The sequence below is a fragment of the Diabrotica virgifera genome, chromosome 2 (assembly GCF_917563875.1).
Source record: "Diabrotica virgifera virgifera chromosome 2, PGI_DIABVI_V3a".
NCBI lineage: Eukaryota > Metazoa > Arthropoda > Insecta > Coleoptera > Chrysomelidae > Diabrotica > Diabrotica virgifera.
In genome coordinates, this window is record NC_065444.1 from 32,064,748 (window position 1) to 32,091,898 (window position 27,151).

Consider the following 27,151-nt stretch of genomic DNA (forward strand, 5'->3'; position numbering starts at 1 on the left):
AATTATATGTATAAATCATTAACATTTTTTTAATAGTGTCTTTTGTATTGCCGGATATCATTGTGTCTGGGTAGTTCTTGGTGATAATTTCAATTTTAATACACATTACAACAATTTTGCAACTTTCTCCTCAACATTCTTTTGAAAAGAAACTCGATAGAAAGATTTAAAGAATATTCTGACAAAAACAAATCAGGAGTAGCTATGACTGCCTTTCGGCAACGGATAGACCCTTTTAAAAGATAATGTTCAAAGGTCAAAAAATTTCGAACCGGAAACATAATACAGTTGGCTGAACAAATAAGTATAATAAAGATAAGTTCATTGTAAATTTAAACATAAATGGTACTTGTTGAATTTTAACAATTTCAGTATGTAATAATAAATCAAATTAATATAATGACTCGTATGAATAAAAATAAGAATGTAATTTATATTCCAAATATTGGAGTATATACTCTATCTGCTCTTATGTATCTAGTGTGAGTAGAAAATCATCACTTCAAAATATTTTTATTCATATGAAATAGAGTAATAGAGTATAAACTTATACTTTATGCTCATACTCAAGAGAACATACTCGTGAGTTTATACTCCGTGTTTATTCATACGTCATACTGCTAATTATGTTAATTTTTTATGTCGCTGTGTAGCTTTCGAATAAACTTAGGTCAGTGTTTGCCGGCACTATTTCGGTTTGGGAATTCCCAGGTGAAAGCGTCTCATTTTTCGTGCAACATTCGGTACGACAGGTTAAGAATGCATGATTAAATAATTGTGATTCCTCATATTTAACAAGGCGACTACATAGCAAGACTTCATGTCATTTTTATTGGCGTTATTATTAAATTTGTTTATCGTATGTAATTGCCTTGGCCCTGGCATTTGCCATATCGTAAATCATTTTTTGTGTGTTCTCTGATAGATGCATTTGAGGAAAAACCAATACTGACCCAACTATTGTGGATTTAGGGATAAAAGGCGTGATGATATTTAAAAAATTAGTAAAATCCTTTATAAAAGGTATATTTTATTTAAAAATCACTTAAAGGGATACATTTCAGAACTTTTTTGAACTAAAAAGTGAAAGAAATTTAAATAATCATAATTCATTCCCACGGCGAAGAATTCCATGGTCTTGTACAAAAGTGAAGGAAAAATCTAAAGAAAAGAAAAAGCACCTGAAATACGTGCCAACCAAGACAAAAGAAGCAAACAATAACTACAAGACAATAATTAACGAAACATATATGCACTTGTAAGAAGAATAAAAATGAGCACTGCGAACGTTTTTCGACAGAAATGAAACATGATTTCCATGGTCTGCAAAAGAAAATATGGCGCTTTATAAGAGGTCAAAGAATAAAGGTAAAGGTTTTGGTAATATCACCAAAACACATAAGTGGAAAAGGATACATACAAAACCTTATAAACATGGCTAGAACCGGAAATACCATAAATTACCACAAATGAAGAATTATAATATAAATGCACAGGAATATACTCTCAGAGGTCTAAACAGATACAAGTAAATAGAGAAAGACTACGACAATAGTGTTTTTTTGTCGACAAAATATTCCTCTAGAGTGTATAGTGTTCTTTGGTCGACAAAATATTCCTCTAAAAGGCCATCGTGATGATGGCCTTCTGCTTCTGGACGAAGATGCTGGACCTAGCAATGAGGGGGATTGTTAAGGTTTAAAATCGCATCAGGAGGTAAGACTCTTAAACAACATCTATCCACAGCATCTTCCCGAGCAACATACATTAGCAGCACTAGTCAAAATCAATTGATAACATGTTGTAGTGAAGAAATAATTGAACAAATAATGAATCAGGTTCAAAGTCCAAATTATTACTATGTCATATTTGACGAAACGACCGACGTAACCAACTTCTCTAAATTTGAGATACAAACACAATAACAACATTCGTGAAGACTTTGTCATGTTCATTGACGCTTATGAGAAAATAAAAATAATTAGTGAAAATCAAGAACGAGGGGAAGAACAAGTCCTGTAAGGAGAAGCATTGGGAAAAATTATTATTAAACTTGTTGAAAGAACTGCACTTAGATCCAAAGAAATTTGTAGGAATAGGTACTGACTTTAATAATATTTTATAACGATTGGAATAACTACCGAAATTTGGAATGTCTTTATGGCACTCAAAAGTACCTTAGAACTCACTATTGTAACCTTAATTTTTAAAAATTACCCCCAGATCCCTTGGTACCCCTCCCTAAAATAGTTCATGGCCCGTCCCGATAATCTGTCCTGGATCCGCCCTTGCGAAGAGGTACTTATAAACTTGTTAAATACTGCCCTTAATCTTATGATTACAATTTTACAAGAACTAATCAATCAGAGGGTAATATGAGTAGATGAACAACAGGATTTTGGTACTGGAAGATCGTGTACAGATGCAATATTTGTCATAAAGCAAATTATGTACTGAAAATAACGAAAATATTTTGACAGAATAAGACTCGTGATACTGTAATATGAGATACTCTTAACCTCAAGCCTATTCCACGATAACTTAACCCTACATCAACTGAAGTAATTATCAGCACACGTTCACCGCGGCCCAGATTTTATTAAATACAATTCATGTCAACTAACTATAATAACATTTTTTATGCAAAGCAGCAAAATGATTTATTAAATTATCTCTTTCTGTGGCTCAGTGGTAAGAGATCTTACCTTTGGATCCAAGGGTTGTGAGTTCGAATCCCAGCTTAGTAGAAAATTTTTCATTATTAAAAATTTAATAAATAAAAATAATTTCTATCTATTTGGACCTAGAATCCGTGTATTGAGATGTTTTTTTTTTTACGATAAGATGAAGTTATCTCGCAATATTAATAAGATTTAACGTGTGTTTCCAATAAATTCTAAGTATTAAGTTAAAATAAGTTTTCTCTACGTCAATTAGATTTATTTAGCATACTGATAATTATACGAAGTATGTATAAATGCATTGTAAACTAGTTTTTAAATAATGTGGCACATGCCAACATCATACCATTATTATTATTTAACATATTGACTTAATACGTAATACTGTATTAATCAAATTCCAAAAGCAAAGTCAATACAAATGTTTTTAATGTCTAGATACTGTTAAATAATAAGGCAAAGCCAAAGTGAAATCTTTTTCATCTTAACTTTATTAATATTAATGTTTTAACATTTACATAGTTGGTAGTAACAAAAGTGTGTTATCTGCAAACATGTAAACAAAGAAAATACTAAAAAGCTAACTTACAAAGAGTGTATTAAATAAAAATAATATTATGCATACAGTAATGGTCAAAACTCACATGTCTAAATATAAAGAATATAAACATATTATGCACAAATTACAAACATAGGCTAAATAAGAATTTAAACTTTTCAAAATAAGTAGGCCAGCATAACGGTCTCCTTCTTTTAAAATAGTTTTGATTCTTACTTTTGTTTATTTTCATAACAAAAAAATTTAGTTGTTGCTTCTTAAGCGGGTTCCACACTCTCGGCGAAGTTTGTTCGCCAAAGTTGACCGAAGTCCGAAGTACCTCTCTACACACTCGTTCTACTTCGCGAGGAAGTGCGATACCGACAAAGGAGCGGTGCGATACCGACAAAGATCCTTTTGACTCGGACGCGCCAGACCGACGGAGAATGGAAGTAGAACAAAGTGAGGCAAAGTTGCACAAGGTGGCCGTCTACACTCTCGTACTTGTTGAACCTCGATCGACTTCGGCGAGAGTATGGAGCTCACATACACAGTCCTTTTGTGTTTGTATTGGGACCGTGCAAGTTCGGAAAAGCGACACCTGGTTTCATAGCTCGGCAACATTTTTCGCACTTTTAATAATATTGGCCAATTATATTAGTCCTGGTTGCTGGATAATTGTCAAGGCCATAGCCAAAATAAAATTATAAGAAGAAAAAGTTAGATTAAGGTTATGTTATTAAAAGGTAAACAATTGTATTTAGTAAAAAAAATTAATTATTAAAATGCAGTACTTCAAGCAAAATACAAATAATTAAATATACTTTTATATAATAATTGCATATCGCATCAATATTGTGAGCAACATATAATTTTTCTTCTTGAATGACAGTAGGTATGAAATATACGTCAATTTGACAATTTCAATTGACAATATGAATTATTTAAGAAAGTTGTAAGATTTCTGCGATATTCGCGCACGATCGTTTCTCGTATCCCCTCCAAGTACTTGCACACCGCGAATTGTATTTATATCGGACTGAACCACAATTGTAATAAAAATTACATTTAAGATTTGTTTTGAAGTTTCGATTTCCAGTCCGGAAATCGTTTACAAAAAATATCAAAAATAAGTAATTGTTATCCTGTGCTATTGATCAATCTAACACTTTGTAACAGCCAATTTGAGAATTAACTTCGATCTTGTAGACAATTAGGCATGTTTTGAGTTGAAATTCTGAGGGTAACTTTTTTAGGTGATATTTTCACCTCCTAGTGGTGTAGGACACGTTGCATTTTTTATTATTTTTTAATTATATTTTTATATCAAAAATGAATAACCATTTTCAATTTCGTTGCAAAACGAAAACACAGCCGAACCATATTCTAGTCCAATCAGAGAGTGCTGCAAGCACCCCTACCGGTTTCGAAACTTATTAGTCTCTCATCAGGAGGCACATATGCTGCTCTCTCTGACCCAACCAGGACAAACACCGGCGTGCAGTTACGGATTGCAACGATCGAAATAGGGATGCCCTAGCGGCAACTGCTAGCAAAAGACTAAGTTTTCAATCTAATAGCACATAAAATAATACCAAAAATATTACTCTACATCCCACCAGATTGAAAACAATGGGAACCTTTTCTGGTTACACCTCCGAGACTTCTACAATTTACAAGCCATAAAGGATGCTGAGACTAAGGAAGATGAGGGAATTCTACAATTTACAATTCACGTCCCATCTGCTCAGCGCGGTAAAGTTCCAACGGGAATGATTCCCTTAGTACTCCAAACATTTAAATCAAAAATGAATAACCATTTTGAATTTCGTTGCAACACGAAACTACAACTAAATTTTAGAAGCCTCGGAGGTGTAACCAGAGAAAGTTCTCCTTGCTTTCAGTTTGGTGGGATGTAGAGTAATATTTTTGGTATCATTTTATGTGCTATTAGATTAAAAACTTAGTCTTCTGCTAGCAGTTGCCACTAGGGCATCCCTACCATTTCGTTCATTGCAATGCGTAACTGCACGCCGGGGTTTGTCCTGGTTGGGTCAGAGAGAGGAGCATATGTGCCTCCTGATGAGAGACTAATAAGTTTCGAAACCGGTAGAGGTTCTTGCTGCACTCTCTGATTGAACTAGAATATAATGCGGCTGTAGTTTCGTGTTGCAACGAAATTGAAAATGGTTATTCATTTTTGATTTACATGTTACTCTGATTTTCATCAGATAAACATTTTGATTTTCAGTACATTTGTATTTCGAACGACACCCGATTTGGGCATCGAAACGTTAATAAAATTATTTTTCAATTTAATTGTGGCTTATTTCCCATCAAAATAGTTAATTATCAGATAAACATTTCAACAATAAAAATGTACCTATGTAATATAATATTTGAGAGATAATTTGTATTTGATTAGTTTGAACTATACAATAGTAAAAATGACTCATGGCACACGCCGGCAGAAACCATAGGTACCTGTCTGTAGTATTCCTTTACATATTTATTTCAAACTGTCTTAGCATTGTTAAAAAAAGACTAAAAGACAATTAAAAAAAATATTTTTCAAACAATGGTCTTTAGTTTTCACTGTTCTTAAATAACATAACATCGTTCCGATTGTGGTGACTATATTGTGTGTAGTACAGTCTTGTATTGTTGGCTTCCGTTTGCTTACGTTTGTGTTTGCGTGTTTTTAGTAATTTAGATGTGTAGGTACTGTGCATATTTATATATATTTTATGTTATTTCAATTCTAACGGAGTTTATCTGTAAGTATACCGTATTTTATTAATTTTTACCATATTCTCCGTCTAACCCGGATTTTCGATAACCCGGATCGGCCGCGGTCCCGATTAATCCGAGTTATCGAGGTTCCACTGTACTAAGGGAACCATTCTCGTTGGAACTTTACCTCGCTGAGGAGATGGGACGTGAATAATATATTATAAAATTACTTCATCTTCTTTAGTCTCAGCATCCGTTATGGCTTGCAAATTGTAGAAGCCTCGGAGGTGTAACCAGAGAAGGTTCTCATTATTTTCAATCTGGTGGGATGTAGAGTAATATTTTTGGTATTATTTTATGTGCTATTAGATTGAAAATTTAGTATTTTTTATATTTTTATAGTTTATCAAAAATGTCTCTATTTTTCTTACCATTTTTGAACTAATTCTTTTACGATTTTGTCTTTTGTCTACCTTGGTCTTCCTTTCCTTTTAAAATAAATAGAACACATCAATTGTTTTATCATGAGAACAACCAGGTAAAATAAAATAATTAGAGATTTTTAAAAAATGCTTCAATTCGGTAGAATCACAACAATTGTTTCCAAACTGTAATGAACAGAGTGAAATTACCCAAAATGATCACAAAATATTTTGGAAGTTCAAGTAAAGAAGAAGATTCCCAGAATCTTTCTTCTTCTTACTGGACCGTCTCCTTCGGAAGGTTGGCAATCCAAATGACAATTATTGTAGCTTTGGAAACTTCTTCTTCTTCTTATACTTGTTGTAGGTCTGTCGATCTGTTAATTTCGGCGTTAAAGTATTTCTTGAGAGGTACACTACCAGCTATCTCTCCATCTTTTTGGTGGTCTCCCCAGTGGACGCTTGCCTGCTGGTTTTCCTTCTAGAGCAATTCTTGGTAGTGTGTGCTCTTCCACTCTTTTTACATGACTGAACCATTCTCTTCGTCTTTGCCTAACCTTTGTTTTTTGAAACTGCGGCACGAAAAATTTCTACGGATGAGCAGTCAAACCATTTTGTATTATATTTTTTATTTTTCTTTCTTGGATTATTCTTAGTAATTCTTTTTGTTTGTTCATGCGCCGAATTACCTCATTTTTGACCGCCGAAAACTTTTGTTTCCATGGAATTCTCAGCATCCCTCTGTATATAGGTATACAGTATACATCTTTAAGGCATCTATTCCTTTGCCTGTTTTAGAGTCCGTTGTCCAACTTTCACAGCCATACAGCAAAGTAGAAAAAACGTATCATCTGATCCTTCGGATTCTGAGCTCCAGATTTAGGTCTGATCTTGTAAAAAATATTTTCATGTTTACGAGTATTTTCCTCGCTTGTTCGTCTCTTGATAGGATATCTTTTTTGGGTTACACTGACTAAATACATTTGCTCCTAAATATTTTATGGAAGTTACTTGCTCTATTATTTGTCCCTTGGCATACAAAAGTACGCTTATTGGTGTATTTGAATATACTAAAATTTTAGTTTCGGAAAAGTTTAGATGTAAACAGAACATTTCGCTATGACGAACTACCACATTTATTGTACCTACATATTTTGTAGTTGTGCGTTGCTTGCTTTCAGAAGGGTATCATCAGCTTACCTAATGTTGCCTATGCTGGCTTCGTTAATCTTGATTCCACCTTGGAATTCGTCCAATGCTTTTCTGAATATAGACTTCGAATACAGATTAAATAATAGGGGGATAAGGTGCAACCCTGTCGCACTTCTCGTCGGATTCGTACAGATTGTCAAATATACAGTGATACTTGGCGATTGTGTCCACTTGCGTAGAAAAATAAGTGGGAACGCGTTCGGTGAATTGTGTTTCTATTGACTGCGCATAGTAGATGGAGCCTAATATCAATACGGCCAAGTATTACCGTATATTTGACAAACTGTTTATCTTCTGATGTTGTGTGCTTTATTTCAATTGTTGCCATTTGCTGCCAATATAATTCTGAGATAGTTCGCGAGCCTTGTTCATCAATTCCAGCTGTTCTCAGAATTTCGATCACTTTTTAATGGTTAACGTAGTCAAATGCTTTTCGATAATCAATAAAATATTTCTGTTCAAAAATTTCGCTTGACGCCCTTCTGATTTCTTTATAGGGGAATTTTTGGACAGGGATCCGCAAAGAAACCGAATCAGAAATTTTTTCATACGGGAACTGCCTCACAATGTGGGCTATTACGTACTTAGACCTTAGTACCCGAATACTTAGATACTTTATTAATTTAAAACTTATTATGACGCTTAATTAAACAGAAACATTTAGCTGGTTTATTGTATTGTATTATTTCCAAGAAAATTATAAACAATTACATAATTATTATTACTAAAATTATAGAATTATAAATAATGTACCTTGGTTAATGAGAATAATCTCATAATTTCATTGTTTTTTTCTTAGATTAATGTTTTAAATATTTGTTTTTAAATAAATATTAAATTAACATTATAAAATATGAAGACATGTGTAGACAAAGTCTATAGGTTTTTAATTATCGGCCATGATAGCTCAAAAAAAATAATTGGTTCTAATTGAGATTAATTATATATCAAAAGATTGTTTAAAATCTAAATGATATAGAATTTTATAGGATATCGTTTATGAACAAAACATGATTTAAATAAAGCAACAAAGTCCGTTAGTCATTGACCGTGACTCTTTGTCTGTCTAACACATTGATGAAGCGCAATGTTTTCTCTATTTACAATAAAATAAGTTGCATGCCTGTAGGCATTCATTAACATTTATAATTGTGGAAAACACAGTTTTGCCATGTTGTAATCATGCGTATATTCCTATTATTTTCGTCTTATATAACCTGATTTTCAGCGGCGTACATCAAAAATAAATATTACTTCAATCGTTTATTACATATCTATTATATTCTTTTGCTTCCTCTTCATTGTACCATGTCATTTCAGAACGTTGGTTGCATAGGCGTAACCAGGGGGTTTTGGGGGTTGTAACCCCCCCCCCATTGGGATGTACTTCGAGCTCTATACGCTTAACACTATAGCCCTCAGAGACCTTCCAGTAGTTGTAACCCCCCCTTTCAGGTAGCTGTAGCCCCCCCTTAGGATCATCCTGGTTACGCCTATGGTTGGTTGCCTTCATAGCTATCTTAATTTTATTCACTGTCACCCTAAATAGCATGCTTGTATCAACCCCACACCAATCTCGCATGTTCTTCAACCATGAGGTTGTTCTTCGTTCTGTACTGCGTTTGCCTGCTATTTTCCTTTGCATAATATTTTGTAACAACATATATTTGGGACCTCTCATTACATGTCTCTTCTTAATGCCTTTTATAATCTGAGTAGTCTCGCATAGACGTTGTAGTATCGTGTAGTTTCGAATCTTCTCCACCAAATTAACTTTTAAAATTCTTCCATAGCCATGTATTAGCTTCAGAAAAAAATTTCTTCTTTCTGGCTTGCTTCTTTGGCTGGTCAGAGTAAACCACTAAAATCTCCGGTATTGTTCTAAATCTAAAACTAGAACGAATAAAACTAATCACAAAACAAACAGTACCTAACCAACCAACCGCCGATATAAATATCAATAATCTACACTCCTGGTCAAAAAAATCTGGACACCTTAAAAATGGATTTTTTTTGTCTCGAATTTCGTCAACCTATTGTCCGATTAAAGTGATTTTTTTAATATATCATAGCCTTATTCTTTAGCAATATCACTGTAATAATATTGTTGCTAGACAGGTAAATTGTCATTTTATAACGGGTGTACCAATCAAAATGTTTTTTCTCAAAGTTCGCCACAACCTGTGGAATATTCTAGCGTTTATAAAATACTGAAAGTAAAACCCAACTACTATAGCCTCGGGTTTTATTAACATTCTGTTTTTTATTCATTCGCTTGTGTTGGATAATAAAAAAGTTAGGTACATTAACAACTAGCCATGTTTTTCATCAATACAGGGTGTTTTTAAATAAGTATTACAAACTTTAAGGGGCAATTCAGCTTGAAAAATAATGGCAGGTTGCTTTATGAACGTATGTTCGCAAATGCTTCGTTTCCGAGATACGAGGTGTTGAAATTTTTCTTACAAACTGACGATTTATGTATTGCTCTAAAACATGTATTGCTCTAAATTTTTAGCACTCCATAGGAGCGTTAAGGCCATGGGTACATAATTCGCAAATATTTTACGGCTATCCCTACTTTTTCTGTCTTTACACGGCAAATTACGTGTAGTAAAATTCACACTGGTATGGATATGTAAGCATTACTAGAATGTCATTCTACTTGAAAATGACTTGATTAACTTAAAGAGATGGCTTTTGAATGTTCTTGGATAACCGTTATTTGTATAATTGCAAACTATTAATTCAGTTAATAAATGTGATACTTTTTCACTATGTATTCAGTGATTGTAATAATTTATTTGTACAACAAAAACTAATACTCAATCGAGAAAAGAGGAAAAGTTTTAAAGTGATTTTTTAATAATATATTGTTACTATGGAACGCTTACAATTTTGAACATCTTTAACAACAAAATACTTGGATCGCAGAATATATTATCCTGATGTATTCTCTGCTTGGATCTTCCACAAATAATACACAATAAATAACTTTTTATTAAGTTCACGTCTTAAATCAATTATTTATCAAATACTCTATATATCAATAGTATTTAATCAACAACTCAAAATATTCCTGATGCAATGTCAAATATTTAAAATTGTCACTGATTGTCAGTGTCTGACTGACAATATGCTGACAATATTCTATTCGGCTGAGTGCGTTGTAAGACAAAGATAGATTTGGAAAATATTACCACGGACATTGTGTTCATTTTTTTCGAATCCTGAAAAAACCAATAAATATTTTTGAAAAATTTAAACGCAGAATGAAAGACTAAATTATTACCGAGGGCCGAAAGTCCCTTAGAGTAAATAAAAAGTTTATTTTAAATCAGATATTTGAAATCAAAAATCACACTAAATTTTCTTAGTTTTTCACCCCTGTAACTTATTAAAATAAACATTATAGAAGTTATCAGGGACTTTCGATCCTTCGCGCATAACGTAATCTTTCATTCTGCATTTACATTTTTTAAAAATACTTATTAGTTTTCTGAGGATTCGAAAAAAATGAATCCCCGTTTGAATAGCATTGCAGTCGAAAATACGTACCCATCCTCTTAAAAATGCTACTTTAAGGCACTAGTGCTTTAAAATTTTTAAGGCACTGCAGTTAAAAGTGAATTGTCAAATTGTGATACATCAAAATATTTATATTTGATTTATTAACATTAATATTAATAGTACAACTTGCGCAATTTGAAAAGGTGTTTTAAAAGGTTTTTTAAAATTTAATTTAAACTGTATTATTGCATTTTTAACACGTTTGTAGAAAAAAACTAATAAAATGTGTTAGAATATACAACAATAAAAGTAGATGTTATTATTATATGGTTGTTATGATTTACGTACTGACAGTATAGGCAGTTTTGATGTAATGTCAAGAAAAATATAAAAATGGAATGTCAGTCAAGTTCAAGTAAAAGTTTATGTAGATATTGTCCTGTAGTTGAGAATGAATAAATTATAATTGTTGATATAATATAAGACGTTTGTAGAAAAAATATTGTATGATATACGTGTCAAAAAGTACATTTTTAAGGCACTCATGTGAATTGCAGAACTCGCTTCGCTCATTCTGCAAACTTTCACATGCGTGCCTTAAACGTGTACTTTTAACACTTATATCATAAATAACTATTAATATATTCTGAAACACGAAATATATAATGTGTTAAACATGTTTATCCTGGTACTTATTCGTTAATTTGATAAACATAATTTCAATTATAACTGTAATAACACTTAGTTTCTACGTTAAGGAAAATAAACAGAGTAATTCCATTTTGACGTTACGAATTGTCCGTTACGAATTTGTATAGCTACGAACTGTCGCCGTTACGAAGTGTCGCCGTTACAAGTTGTCCGTTACCACTTGTCCGGTTACGAATTGTCGCGTTACGAGATGTCTGGTCGCGGTTTATACAGACATGTTTTATATTTCTTAATATAGTACCTTCTTCTGTTCTTCTTCCTCATCAGCTTTTCCCTTTTGAAGAGTCGCTGCTCCTTCCTCTTCTTCGCCACTGATGTCTGTCCATCGTGTCTTCTTTACTTAAACTCTAGAGATACTACTCTCTAAAGTCATCTGCGCGACAGTCCTTACAACTTCTCCTTGGTTTTCTTCTATTTCTTAACCACCATAATCTCTAAATCCTTCATTTTTAATCAAGTACGCCAGTGATAATTTGAAATAATTATAGGTTTATTCTATGTTTGATGCCTTTCGAGAACTAGAATTGCCGTGTTCATATTAGTTAGTTAAAAAATGTTAAAGAAGTTGTTTATAGTGACTAGTGAATTACACAATGTGGACATTTCGCAAGAAAACAAAATCCTTAGAAGCAACTCGACAAAAAAGGAAAGAATCATAGTAAGTGTTGCAATGTCTCGTATTTGCGTTTAGATAGTACCTACATAGTACTACACGTTTTGTTGAGTGGTCACTGTTAATTACAGAGGAACTAAAACAATTAAAACAATTCAGGTTTGGAATAACAACTAAGCGTATTCTGTAATGGCTTGTTTATATAATAATTTCGAAATTGACATTGAAGAATTAGTTGAGAATTAATAAATATTCTAGATTTAACGTAATAAAAGGCAGACGTCATCATCAGTGGCGTCACAGCTCTTTATGAGCCAAAGCCTTCTTCAGAACAATCCTCCATTCGCCCCAGTCTCTGGCATCTCTTCTCCATGCTCTAACTCCAATAGCTTTTAAATCATTCTGTAAGTTTTCTTGTTACCTAAATCTCGGTCTTCCTCTTGGTCGTTATCCTATCGGCCCTCTTCGGTCAAAAACTCAAGTAACACTTATTGGTGAGCTCTATTCTTCTTTTAATTTCTTCACTGACATTGTTATCTTTAGTTATCAGCTAGCCTATGTATTTGAAGGTGTCGAAACCTTCCAATTCTTGGTCGTCAATTATTATTCTTATAGGTGTCGGGTTGCTTGACCTAGTGCAGCACATATATATTTGATCTTTTGAGCATTTATATTTAGTCTCATTCTCTGTGCATATGCTTTTAACGACCGAAATACTTCAGTCATAGATTCTGTGGACCTACCTATGATATCTATGTCTTCCGCGTATCCGACAATTTGTTCTGATTTGTTAAAGATAGTACCATTTGTATTGATCTGGGACTCTTGAGTTAGTTTTTCTAATGTCATATATGTATGTTGTGTATTGGCTAATCGGCAAAAAGTCTAAGTTTTCCTAAAAGACTTCTTCTTCTTGGAGACCGGCCCTGGCAAGGTATGGTGAAGTTGTACTGATATTGTACTCCTAGTTTTTACTAAAAACAAGTGGTATTATTAAATAGTTTTTTAAAACTAAAGTGTTAATTTACTAGATACTACTACATAAGTTATTTATACGTAATTATTAGTTTATTATTGTGAAAAGAAAACGTGAAATAAGAAAAATACACCACCGTACAATCATTTTGTGAGGTTAGCTAGCATGCGGTTGGTTTGTCACTTACCAGAGTCGGACTGAAGCTTTCTCCACCGCAGCTTAAAATGACTTCAGACAATGTAAACACACCTTCCGATCTAACCAGTCCAGTAAATCAATGTTCAAATATCACAAACAGTTATGCTTCAGCCGCTTCACAGTCTTTTCCGAGTAAGACCCAAGCAATTGTATTTAGTTGTATCGATAATGCTAAACTGCAGGATTATTTAATTCCTTTGGGCACAATAATCAACCCAAAAAATATTATTTTTTCATCTAGATTATCTCATAATAGAATCTGCATGTATTTAGCAAACAAAACCGTAGTAGATAATTTCATGACACAACATGGCTCTATAAAAGTACTCGGCGAAGTTGTAACAGCAAGGAGACTTGTCTCTCCAGCAGAAATACTAGTCTTGTCTGGTGTATGCCCGTCAATTCGTCATCAAGTATTAGTTGAAGAATTACAGAATATCGGTTTAAAGCTTATTTCCCCAATAACATTTCTGAAAATTAGCTCCACTCTTCCCGAATATAGTCACATACTGAGCTTTCGGAGGCAAGTTTATGTAAGCCCTATAACATCAGCAATTCCAGATTATATTCTAATAAATTTCGACCAAACACCTCACCGCAAATTTTTGTCACAAGGTACACTCACCTGCTTTATTTGCAAAAATACAGGAGTATTTATTATAAAATGTCAATAAAAAATGGTCAAAAAAATGGGGCCTTAAATTAGATTTTTTTGGCGGATTTTTTTTTTGCTAGTGCAAAGGATATCGCACACATCTTATGGAAAATATAATGTCACTCAAATTCAATAGAACTTACATGAATAGATTCGTTTCAATTTAACGGTCACTTTTATCATTGCGTCAACTTTTAATTATGATTAATTACGGCGCAAATTGCAATTAAAGTTTATCCAAATCACATTTTTGGAGTCCATAAAGTGTCAGTTACAATCACTATTGCTCTGGGTGCTATTCAAAACAGCTTAAACCCCGCTGGGCCTAAGCGGATTAGTCAAACTAATCCGCTGATTTATGAAGTCCCGATAATTTCGGTATTTTAAAATATTTTTTCTCTCTCTAACTTATGTACCTACCCATTTGATTTCAGATTAATTTATATCAATTTCTGCTCTTATTACTGAAAATTCAGAGTTGGCGCAATTATAATAAGTGACCGTTAAATTGAAACGAATCTATTCATGTAAGTTTTATTGAATTTGAGTGACATTATATTTTCCATAAGATGTGTGCGATGTCCTTTGTCTAGATAATTTACAGTTAGGTATAGCCTCCCCTATTGAAAAAATCACGAGCCGCCACTGATATAGCCGAAGTATTCTGTTTCCTCCGTTTTTATGTTGTTAATGAGCCAACGTTCTGAACTGGTTTAAAAACATCTTTGTTGGAAATGTGCGAAACTCCGATATTTTTAGGGTCCGTCAATAGCACCACAATTTGAATGCTTCTAATTTATTGAGCATTGTGGTTTTTAATGTCCCTGTCTACACAACCATATAATAGTATAGACCACACATAACATTTGTGGACTTTCTAACGAGTAATTGGACTATTCTCTTCTTCCTTCGATCTTTCCTTTTCATTTTTAAAATCCATCCTTCCAGGCCATATAGGAGCACTGACCATATATTATTATATAGCATTTCGTGAATCTTAGTCTTAAGCGCGTGATACACACGCAAACTTTAAGTACGCGGGTTTAAAGATCGCAGACTTACTTGGCTCGCCGTCGGTGATACACGGCAGACTTAAAGTACGCGGTTTTAAAGATCGCGGTCGCCGTCGGTGGTTTGTGCTATTTAGGAATTTTATCGTATTATTTACTACTTCGTATCGTATCCTGTCGTGTTATATATTTTTAATACTAATAAAAAAAGACGAAATCCGAAAGTGTGGGTAACAAACAAAATATCATAGATAAGAGGATAATATTTTCATCAGGAGGATAAAACAGCCTATAAATAATTAGGTTTACTCAAAAATACTTTAGTACAGCTTAAAATAGTGTTTTACGGTTTTCTCAAAACTTATAAAATCTAACTTGTCTCCTTTCAACAATAAACGATTGAATTATTTATAAGCAATTTGCTTAATTAGTGAAAATATAAGTGTAACTTTAAACGCAATAACATGATGGATCGAGGCTCGCGGCTCGTGGCAGTGATACACGTACGGGCTACGAGTAAGATTTCAAACTTGTTGGATCGACGGCGTACTTACTCGGCGGACTTAAAGTACACGTACTTGCTGTGATACACTTGCAAAAAAGGTCGTCGAGCCATAAGTTCGCGTACTTACTCGCGTGTGTATCACCCCTTTTAGGTTAGGGTCAAAGTCAGAGCTCGTAAAGACGTTTCTGAATTTTATGAATGCGCTTGTGGCCCTTTCTATCCGACATTTAGTTTCCATTTCCGACAACCAGTCTTCACATAGCTAGGTTCCCAGGTAATCAAATTTTCTTACGCGCTCTGAATCTTGATTGTAATATGATAGTCTTGCATTTTGATGTTGACATAAGTGACGGCTGATTATAAGGAATTTCCGTCTTTTTTATGGTGAAGTCCTATGTTCTTGCTACGTTCTCCAATTTTATTAAGAAGGTTTTGGAGGTCTTCTATATTGTCCGCTATTAGTCCAGGGTAATAAGGTTTTTCCCATGACACTCGAGCAGCCAGGGTACTAAAGCGTTTTTTCGACAGGTAATACCTATAAGAGCAAATTGTAACTATTTCCTGCGTAGGATCTGGCGGCCATTTTTATTTATAAACAATTAAGTGTCAAAAAATGGCATTTTTCCCTTATTTTTCAAATCAATGGAAAACAGTGAAACTTATGATCTTTTTAGTACAAATATCTTTGAGATTATGAAAAAAGCTTTAAAATGACGTATTACAAAGTTTGATATACTCATTTATTGTTAATATAATTGCGAAAAAAGGTCGGAATTGCAAAAAAAAATTAATTACGCAATATCTATTGTAAAAATTAGTACACAGCTTTGAAATTTTTGTCATATAAGGGTTCTTTGGTAATTAATATGTGATAAAAATTTCAAAGCGATTCATTCGATTGTTTACATTTTATTCAAATTGTTTATCCCAGAGAGCAGTTTTTTGCAATGACATAAGTCAGAAAAACATGACGTTAGAACCATTTCATAGGTGTCAAATGAAAGAGCATGAGCTATATTTTCAACTTGGTTTAAAAAAAGCGAATAAAAAATGCATTTATTAGTAATAAATAATTATGAAAAAGTGTCGTAAATCTTTTCTTATAAACTTTTTATTTTGTTATATAAGAAATTATATATATTTATTACAATTTTTTATCAATTATGATATAATAGTATATTATTCAACGAGCATGTAATGATGGCTATTACTCACGATGATGAAGTTTGCGACACGAGCCGTAGGCGAGTGTCGTAATTCATCAGAGTGAGTAATAACCATTACATGCGAGTATAATACTATACTTTTTCTACGACCTTTTTTTATTGTAACTAGTAAAAAATTTAATTATCAACTACTCGAGATTTAAATTATAATAATTTGCAAGAATACCTAAATGTTATTTACCCCTAGTACGTGGCTGAATAATTGGTTGCCTACTATTACCAAATTATTATTTATTGTAAAAATACAACTAGAAATAGTCAATATAAGTTCTATTCGTTTCCGAAAAATTATAAGCTTACATTTGTACCTACTGTCAATTAATCTAATAAATAGGAAATGGCTGTTGTCGGTGGACGTATTTCAGTAGTTATAATGTATATTTACTTTTAAATTATATAATATAATAATATAACTATACATAATATATTATAACATATTTAACACAATATAACTTGAAAAATAAACACAATATTAGTTATAAATTCCAATTAATATAAACAAAATGAGCTAATGTCACTGTCACTAAAATAAATGCTAAACGTCAAAATTTTTAGTAAAAAAGATATAAACGTAAAAATATTGATATAGATTAGAATAATTATTGTATTAAATAAACAACTTTAAGTAATTTTATTTGCAGTTTATATACGATTAATATTAAAAGTGGCATGCGTCACTTGAATCTAACTTCAGCCCGTGAGAAATGACCCGTGAGTAACTTCAGCCCGTGAGTAATGAATTATTACTCACGGGTACAGTAATGGGTGCTCTTATCTATGAAAAAATAGCGAATAATGAGCATGTTATTAAACGGTCGTAGAAAAATAACATTACTTGGTAGTTATGCACTTAAAATAGGGTAAAGAAGTTAATTTTTTGGAAAAAGTTATCCAAAAAGTTTATAAGGAAAGATTTACGATACTTTTGCATAATTATTTATTACTAATAAATGCATTTTTTATTCGCTTTTTTTAAACCAAGTTGAAAATATAGATCATGCTCTTTCGTTTGACACCTGTGGAATGGTTCTAACCTCATGTTTTTCTGACTTATGTTATTGCAAAAAAAATGCTCTCTGGGATAAATCATTTGAATAAAATTTAAACAATTGTATGAATCGCTTTGAAATTTTTATCACATATTAAGCACCAAAGAACCCTCATTTGACAAAAATTTGAAACTTGTATACTAATTTTTACAACAGTTATTGCGAAAATATTTTTTTGGCAATTCCGACCTTTTTTCGCAATTATATTAACAATAAATGAGTATATAAAACTTTGTAATATGTCATTTTAAAGCTTTTTCCATAATCTCATAGATATTTGTACTAAAAAAATCATAAGTTTCACTGTTTTCCATTGATTTGAAAAAAAAGGGAAAAATGCCATTTTTTGACAGTTAATTGTTTATAAATAAAAATGGCCGCCAGATCCTACGCAGGAAATAGTTACAGTTTGTTCCAATAGGTATTACTTGTCGAAAAAACGCTTCAGTACCCTGGCTGCTGAAGTGTCACGAACAGGGTATATTTTTGTCTTATTACCCTGGCCTATATTAATACCGAGTCATCCGCACATTGTATATTATTGACACAGGTACACCCTACCATTTACTTTGATGCCGCGTTCGCATTCCTCAGGAACTTCCTTGATACTTTCTGAATATAAATTGAACAGTAGTGGGGAGAGAATGTATCCCTGTCTTACACCTCTGCCTCTGAGAATTTTTTGTCTAGTTATCTCTGGCTAACATTTCATACATTAGTCGAAGCAATAAAGCACTGAACCTCCGAAAAAAAAAGACAAGACGGATCTTAATAATTCTTTTTGCATTCGTTTCGTGAATGCAACAGGAAACTTTGTGAACCGGAGCCATGATATAATATTGAAAAACTGCATACAAAAAATGCATTCTTAAAGTGTATCTCAAACAGACAATAAAAAAAATTCAGAACTCGTCAATTATCGGCGGAAATGAGTTCAATTTTGTTACTCGTGGGTTTTTGGGGTCGCTGAAAACGAATATGACGTCAAAAGTGATCTCCGGAGTACCTGTTGCCAAGGGTACCTACTGTTGGTAAGGGTAAGACATCGGAAGTGATTTTCGGAGTACTTGGTGCCCAGAGTACCTACTGTTTAGCTCTCTTGTGGAGTTTTCGGCAAAAAATGTATTAAAAAATTAGTCAAAAATAATTACTCGGGGATTTTGTAATAGGGATTGATTTAACGACGAATATGACATCGGAAGCGATCTCCGGAATACCTGGTGCCCAGGGTACCTACTTCTTGTGGAGTTTTCGGCAAATTCATTAAAAAATTAGCCAAAAATCATTATTTGGGGTTTTTTGCGTCGCTGACGACGAATATGACATCGGAAGTGCTCTACGGGGTACTTGGTACCCAGGGTACCTACTGTTTACCTCGTTTTCTGGAGTTTTTGGCAAATTCATTAAAAAAAGAATGTGTGTGTACTTTGTACGCACGTAAGAAGTTATACTTCTACTACATATTATGTGATTTTTAAGACAATACCAAAAATTTTAAAAAAATAAAAGAATAAAACGCACACAAACACATTGAAAAATGCCACAAAGAAAAAATTATTTCTGAACGATAATAATTGTAGGCAAAAATTTTAAATACGCATTTTCTGAAAAAAAAAAGTATAGAACAAATATAGTTACAATCATAAAATGCATAAAAAAATAAAAAAGAATCTGTGTGTACTTTGTACGCACGTAAGAAGTTATACTTCTATTATAATATAATTTCAACGAAATAAATATACCTACTTAACAGTTATGTACAATACAAAAAATTAACAATAATTACCAAAAATGAACCAAAACTCAACAATGCCAAATATTAAAAAAAAAAAAAGAAAAAAATATGAATCGTCCGGGATTTGAACCCGCAATCTCGCGATTTTTTGATCTCTGGTCCAATGCTCTACCAACAAGGCCATCAAGCCGCATGCTACTTACCTTTCAGATATACATAATTATACATCACGGTGACAAGTGAAATATAAAAATAGATGTTTTATTATTTTACGCCCAAGGAAGACAAACCCAAAGACACAAAATTATAATAAAAAAACCTTTTAAACCACCTTTTTCAAATTGCGCAAGTTGTATTATTAATATTAATGTTAATAAATGAAATATAAATATTTTGACGTTTCACAATTTGACAATTCACTTTTAACTGCAGTGCCTTAAAATTTTTAAAGCACTAGTGCCTTAAAGTAGCATTTTTAACGCTCCTATGGAGTCCTAAAAATTGCATTTTTAACACGTTTGTAGAAAAATATATTTAAAAACACTAATATATTCTTTCCACACCTTTTCTGGACTGATACATGCATAAATTAAAACATTTTGAAGTATAACTTCAAAAATATAATATGAAAACTATTTAAAAAGGCAGTATAACTATTAACTAACCTTTGTTGTTTCTCTTCCCACAAATTTTAAAACGCAACAACCATACATAACCAAACCGTCAACCGTCCAAACCACAGCTGCGCTACAGCTGCCATATTGGATAATTTTTGACATGTCATTTGAACATCCAATCAGAACAAAGTTATAATGCGCATGCACCGGGATCGTAGGTTTTAACATATAAAAATTCACCCTCATATCGCGCGTAAAGAAGTATAACTTCAAAAAATAAAAACTTGCATCGGGAATCCAACCCGTGAATTTCGGGGCGCTTTGATTCGTAATCGAAGCCTAGACTCACTCGCCCAATTCCACATTATTTGTCATGTGGAAAAATAGGGTAACTGAACGTTTTACTGTTTGACAGCTGTTTTGAATATAATTAAATTTTGTAGTTTAAATTTTGTGGAAGAAAATATTAAAATATAACAAAACAGTAAGAAAACAATATATTAGATGAAGATTGGTAGAACTTTTGTTGGTAATCAAATTAAGTATGTAAATCACAGCATTACATACCTACTAGATAAATAAATCTGTGCCAAAAAATCATAATTTAAAAATAAAAATCGGACCTAATTTGGGATTTCTCTCTAAAATCCCCATTCTTGAGAAAATAAATGTATGTATTCCAACCTAATCCAAATGTATAATTACAATATGATTATAATAGAAACTACTTACCAAATTAAAATGAGTTTTCCTTGTCCAAAATAGTCCAAAAGTCCAAAAATATAGGTATATGAAAACTATTTAAAAAGGCAGTATAACTATTAACTAACTTTGTTTCTTTTCCCACAAATTTCAAAACGCAACAACCATAAATAATCAAACTACGTACAGCTGTGCCACAGCCGCCATATTGAATAAGTTTTGACATGTCATTTGAACATCCAATCAGAACAAAGTTATAATGCGCATGCGCCGGGATCATAGGTTTTAACATATAAAAATTCACCCTCATATCGCCGGTAAACAAGTATAACTTCAAAAATTACTTAAAATTCATTACTTAGGGGCTTTTGGGGTCTCTGACGACGAATATGACATCGGCAGTGATCTCCGGTGTACCTGGTGCCCAGGGTACCTATTGTTTATCTCTTTACTAATGATGTTTGACTAATATATTAATGAATTTGTCGAAAACTTCAGAAAACGGGGTAAACAGTAGGTACCCTGGGTACTAGGTACTCCGTAGATCAATTCCGATGTCATATTCGTCGTCAGCGACCCAAAAACCCCAAGTAATGATTTTTTGCTAATTTTTTAATGAATTGGCCGAAAACTCCATAAGAAGTAGGTACCCTGGGCACCAGATATTCCGGAGATCGCTTCCGATGTCATATTCGTCGTTAAATCAATCCCTATTACAAAATCCCCGAGTAAATATTTTTGATTAATTTTTTAATACATTTTTTGCCGAAAACTCCACAAGAGAGCTAAACAGTAGGTACCCTGGGCACCAAGTACTCCGAAAATCACTTCCGATGTCTTACCCTTACCAACAGTAGGTACCCTTGGCAACAGGTACTCCGGAGATCACTTTTGACGTCATATTCGTTTTCAGCGACCCCAAAAACCCCCGAGTGACAAAATTGAACTCATTTCCGCCGATAATTGATGAGTTCTGAATTTTTTTATTGTCTGTTTGAGTTGCACTTCAAGAATGCATTTTTTGTATGCAGTTTTTCAATATTGTATCATGGCTCCGGTTCGCATCTAAACATTCCGTATACGTATTTGGACCATAGGAGTTTTCTATTGGTTCGTTGAAGCACGCGGTAATATTTTAACCAATAGGCGGCGAGGTTCCAGATGCATATACGGAATGTTAGTCGGTCCCAAATTCATATACGGAATGTTAAATATCATACACCGAAAAAGATCAGTTTTTTTAGAGTATTTTAAAAGGAGATTGATTTTAAAATACTTGTTACTGTATTATTAAATAAAAATAAAACAATTACAGTATTTCGAATGTTATTTGGTGCGAAATTCATATGCGGAATGTTAATCATTCGTAGACCAAAAAATGGGACTTGTTATTAATTAGTTAAAGGAGACTGATTTTAGAATACCTATTTTATTAATGTGTTATTAAAGAAAATTAAAACAATGATTAGGTACCTATTTGGTGCGAAATTCATAAATGGGATGGTATAGATTTGAGAGACATATTTCTTTATTTGACTAAGGTTTCGCTTTCTCAGAATTTTTAATGACTTGCACGTGTTTCATTCACAGTCATTTGTTTCGAGCTTCTGTCATGTGTCACATAATATTAATATATGTACGACATACGTTATTGGTATATACAATAATACAAAACAAAAACGTATGACGTAGATATATTAATATTATGTGACACATGACAGAAGCTCGAAACAAATGACAATCGATGAAAAGCCCTATATATCAATTATGATGTCACTACCTCTATCATAATGAACTTTATTATGATACAGAGTTTCATTCAGATACAGATTTTTAACTAATAGGGCTTTTCATCGATTGTCATTTGTTTCGAGCTTCTGTCATATGTTGTTTAATCTTTGTAATATAATAAATATACACGGATTATACGACATATAACAGAAGCTCGAAACAACTGACTGTGAATGAAAAGCCCTATAGAATCGCGATATGACATTCGCGATAAAGGTGGCACACGCGCAGTAACCAATGTCGAGTAAAATACATACGCTTTGACAGTTCTCAATATGTAAACAAACTGTCAGACTGACAAACTACTTAATTTGTTTGCGTTACAAAATTAATAAGTTTGAATATATTTTTTTTGGGAATGATCATAGAACAAAAATCGTGTATACAGCTTGCATTTAATTATCATTATGACGCTCGTACTCTATACGAAACTCGTTTCGTATCCTTTATACTCGCTTCATAATGACCATCATTAAATGCTCGTTGCATAATATACTATTAAAAACCAGTCTCATTTTAACTGGTTTTAATAAAAATCGTCTTTTTTTCTACGAATATTTAGCATACCGTATATGAATTTCGCACCAAATAACATTCGAAATACTATAATTGTTTTATTTTTATTTAATAATACAGTATAACAAGTATTTTAAAATCAATCTCCTTTTAAAAGACTCTAAAAAAACTTATCTTTTTCGGTGTACGATATTCAACATTCCGTATATGAATTTGGGACCGACTAACATTCCGTATATGCATTTGGAACCTCGCCGCCTATTGGTTAAAATATTACCGCGTGCTGCAACGAACCAATAGAAAACTCCTATGGTCCAAATACATATACGGAATGTTTAGATGCCTCCGTTCACAAAGTTTCCGGCGCATTCACGAATCGAATGCAAAAAGAGTTATTAAGATCCGTCTTGTCCTTTTTTTTTTTTCGGAGGTAAGGCCGATTTTAGTGCTTTATTGCTTCGTCTGCATTGTGATTTTAAAAAAATTTCATGGTATTTTCTTCAATTACCTACCAATACGTATCTGCTGTGTAACATATGACCTTCGATCTTGTTTTTAATTTGCTTTTATATTTTTTTAATTTATTGACAACAACAGAAAGTCTGCAGTTTGTTTGTGTGCCAAATTTTCTATTTATTCTGCTTGGTTGCATTTTTAAATAAGTTTGTTAAAAGGATGGTGGGAACTGCATTTTAATAAGATGGCGGTAGCTAATGAGTCTGGCATTAAATATCTAAAAATAACCATTATAAAAAAGTAATTAAATTCTTTTGTTGATTTTGCTTGCTTTTTTCTTGCGACTGTCCACCTGTGATACGGTTTAATATTGATATAATGATAACAATAGAAATATATTCCTAGTCATAGATTCTTTTGACTACTATATCCATTCACGATTTGCAATAAAATATATAAATAAAAAAGAATATTTACCAATATGACATTAATGTTATTTATTAGTGAGTTAATAGATTTACTGCAATTTTTTAAAATAAAAGGCTTTGTTTAAACTTATTTATTTTTCATACACATGCAACTCATAAAATTTTATATCTACTGACACATATCAGTTTTATAGACTAATGTAAACTTAACCGCAAAAGTTTTGCGCCACTAAACATTATGCTCGTTTTGTGATTTTCTCCGGTAAAATATTTCAAAACCTCTAAATTGTAAAGAACCGCTTGGATTGACATGAAATTTGGCATACACATAGGTAATAAGTAAAATGAAAAAGTGATATTGTGCCGATGTGTGCTTTTGCCCTGAGGGTGAGTTTCACCCCTTCTCGGGGGTGAAAAAATATATGTGCAAAATAAGTACGGAATTCAATAAACTGATTAATTCCAAGCAACTTTTGTTCTATAGACTTTTTTCACCAAGTCAATACTTTTCGAGTTATTTGCGAGTGAAATTGTTCATTTTTCAACAAAATAACTACGTTTTTAGAAGGTTTTTCGCAAATAACTCAAAAAGTAAGTATTTTGTCGAAAAAATATTCTGAGTGAAAATATAGTTTATAAAAAAGTGAAAAAAATGGTGCATACATTAAGTCTGTAGACCCAGTAGAAGCAAAGTTGTAGTTAATGAAAAGTAGGTTCTTATTCATCAAATTACCAAAAAACGGAACACTTTTCGGGGAAAACTCATTACAACTTTTTTAAAGTGTTTAAAAAAAGGTTTATTTTTGTTTTTAAAAAAAAACTTCTAACATTAAAAGTAAGTGAGTTAAGCTGAAAATATTGTTGGTACCTTTTATTTTTTGGTAAAAAGAATCGCGAAAAGCACCCCCTAATTAGCATATCAAATAAAATTAATCGTTACCGCTCCACAAGTTACTTTGCTTATTTATTCTTACTAATCCCGAGTGTATGCAAACTTTGAACAGCCATAGCATAACCAATTTTTGTCTGAGAGGAAAACAAAAAATGAAAAATATTCAGAAAAGCAAAACTTACATTTTATTACTCCTTGAGATTTTTGGTATTACTAATAATTTTTAAGTTATTTTGAAAAAAAAAACATTTTTTTCAAAATTAAAAATTTTATTTTAAAACCATTTTTTTTTTTCAAAAATAAGCACGTTGTATCGATGAAACTTACAGATCATATAAACACAACATAAATAAAGCAACTTGTGAAGCGGTAAGGCTTAATTCTGTTTCTGTAACTCTAACTTCTGTAACTTGCTTAAATTTTATGCTAGAATATTTTTTTATAAAAATGGAAATAAAGCTTTTTAAGCTCTTTAAAAATGTTGACATGAGTTTTTTCCAAAAAGTGCTTCATTTTTTGGTTATTTCAAGTTGAAATATATTTATTTGAAGATTGGCGAATATGAACCTATTTTCTTTAGCTATAACTCTGCTTCTACTAGGTCTGGAGACTTCACGTATACACCATTTTTTCACTTTTTTACAAGCTATACTTTTACTAAGAACGGTTTTTTCGAAAAAATACTTACTTTTTGCATTATTTGCGAAAAATTGTCTAAAAACATGTTTGTTTTGTTGAAAAATGATCATATTGACTAGCAAATAACTCAAAATGTATTGACTTAGTGAAAAAACTGTATAGAATAAAAGTTGTTTAGAATTAGTCAGTTTATCGAGTTTGGGACTTATTTTGAACGTATGTTTTTCACCCCCGATAAGGGGTGAAACTCACCCCCAGGGCAAAAACACACATCAGCACAATATCACTTTTTTCTTTGACATGTTGGCTATACGTATGCCAAATTTACAGCAAAAACCGTCAAATAATGTACTATGGGCCATTCCACGAACATACGCCTGTTTTGGATTACTTCGACAATGAATATTTTACTGTGCAACATAAGAAGTACGAAAGTAAATGGCGCTAATAATTATTCCAATAAACAACAATGTAATTTGAAATTTACTTTCGTTCTTCTTATTTTGCACAGTAAAATATTCGTTGTCGAAGTAATCCAAAACAGGCGTATGTTCGTGGAATAGGGTATATAAATGGATCAACAGTACAACAGATCAACAGATCAACAGTATTTTTTTATTTTTTCCTTGATATCTTTAAAAAACAAAGAAAATATAAATAAATATACAGGGTGTTTCATTAACAATTGTCTATATCGTAACTGGAGAAACCTTAGCACAAAATACGAAGATTTAACCCAACACACTGAAATAAAATATTCCTCCTTACCGAGATACATAGTGTTTTATTACAGATATTCTAAAATTATTTTAGCCCATTGTTCAAGCACCTTTTAATATTTTTTGTTCAAACTTGACACACAGTTTACACATGTTAGGATACTTTAACTAGTGTGAAAAGATAGTTTTCCACTGTTACCAGAGGCATGCTGTAGGGATATATACTTCATTTTCTCCACTTTTTCCACCTCACAATCTACATCATTGCCGTAATAATCATTTCAGCATGTTTTTTGATTCCCTGTTACTTTTTACATAAATATCATCCTTTTGTCTCATTGCGATAAAGTAAGTAGTTTTCAAGTTATTTGCGTTTAAAGATAATGGATTTCATAAGACTATGTACTTTAAACTACATTCAATAAGATTATGTGTTTAAAAATACATAATCTTATTGAATCCATTACATTAAAACGCAAATAACTTGAAAACTACTTACTCTATCGCATTGAGACAACGGATGATATGTACGTAAAAAGTAACGAGGAATCAAAAAAACATGCTGAAATGATTATTACGTCAGTGGTGTAGATTGTAAGGGGGAAAGGGGCGAAAAG

General features: G+C 32.4%; 1 protein-coding gene across 2 annotated transcripts in view; it reads left to right on the forward strand.

Moving 5' to 3' along the window:
* The window catches only part of LOC114327274 (transient receptor potential channel pyrexia), a 76,460-nt gene that overhangs the window by 18,429 nt on the left and 30,880 nt on the right, over nucleotides 1-27,151 (forward strand). The window contains exon 1 of one of the 2 annotated variants that reach the window (XM_028275828.2): nucleotides 12,317-12,465. The exons of the other annotated variant lie outside the window; for it this stretch is intronic. Coding sequence (XP_028131629.1) covers nucleotides 12,401-12,465 — 65 coding nt within the window. The 5' untranslated portion in view covers nucleotides 12,317-12,400. Of the gene's footprint in view, nucleotides 1-12,316; nucleotides 12,466-27,151 lie in introns of those variants that run through there. 2 annotated transcript variants of the gene reach the window in all.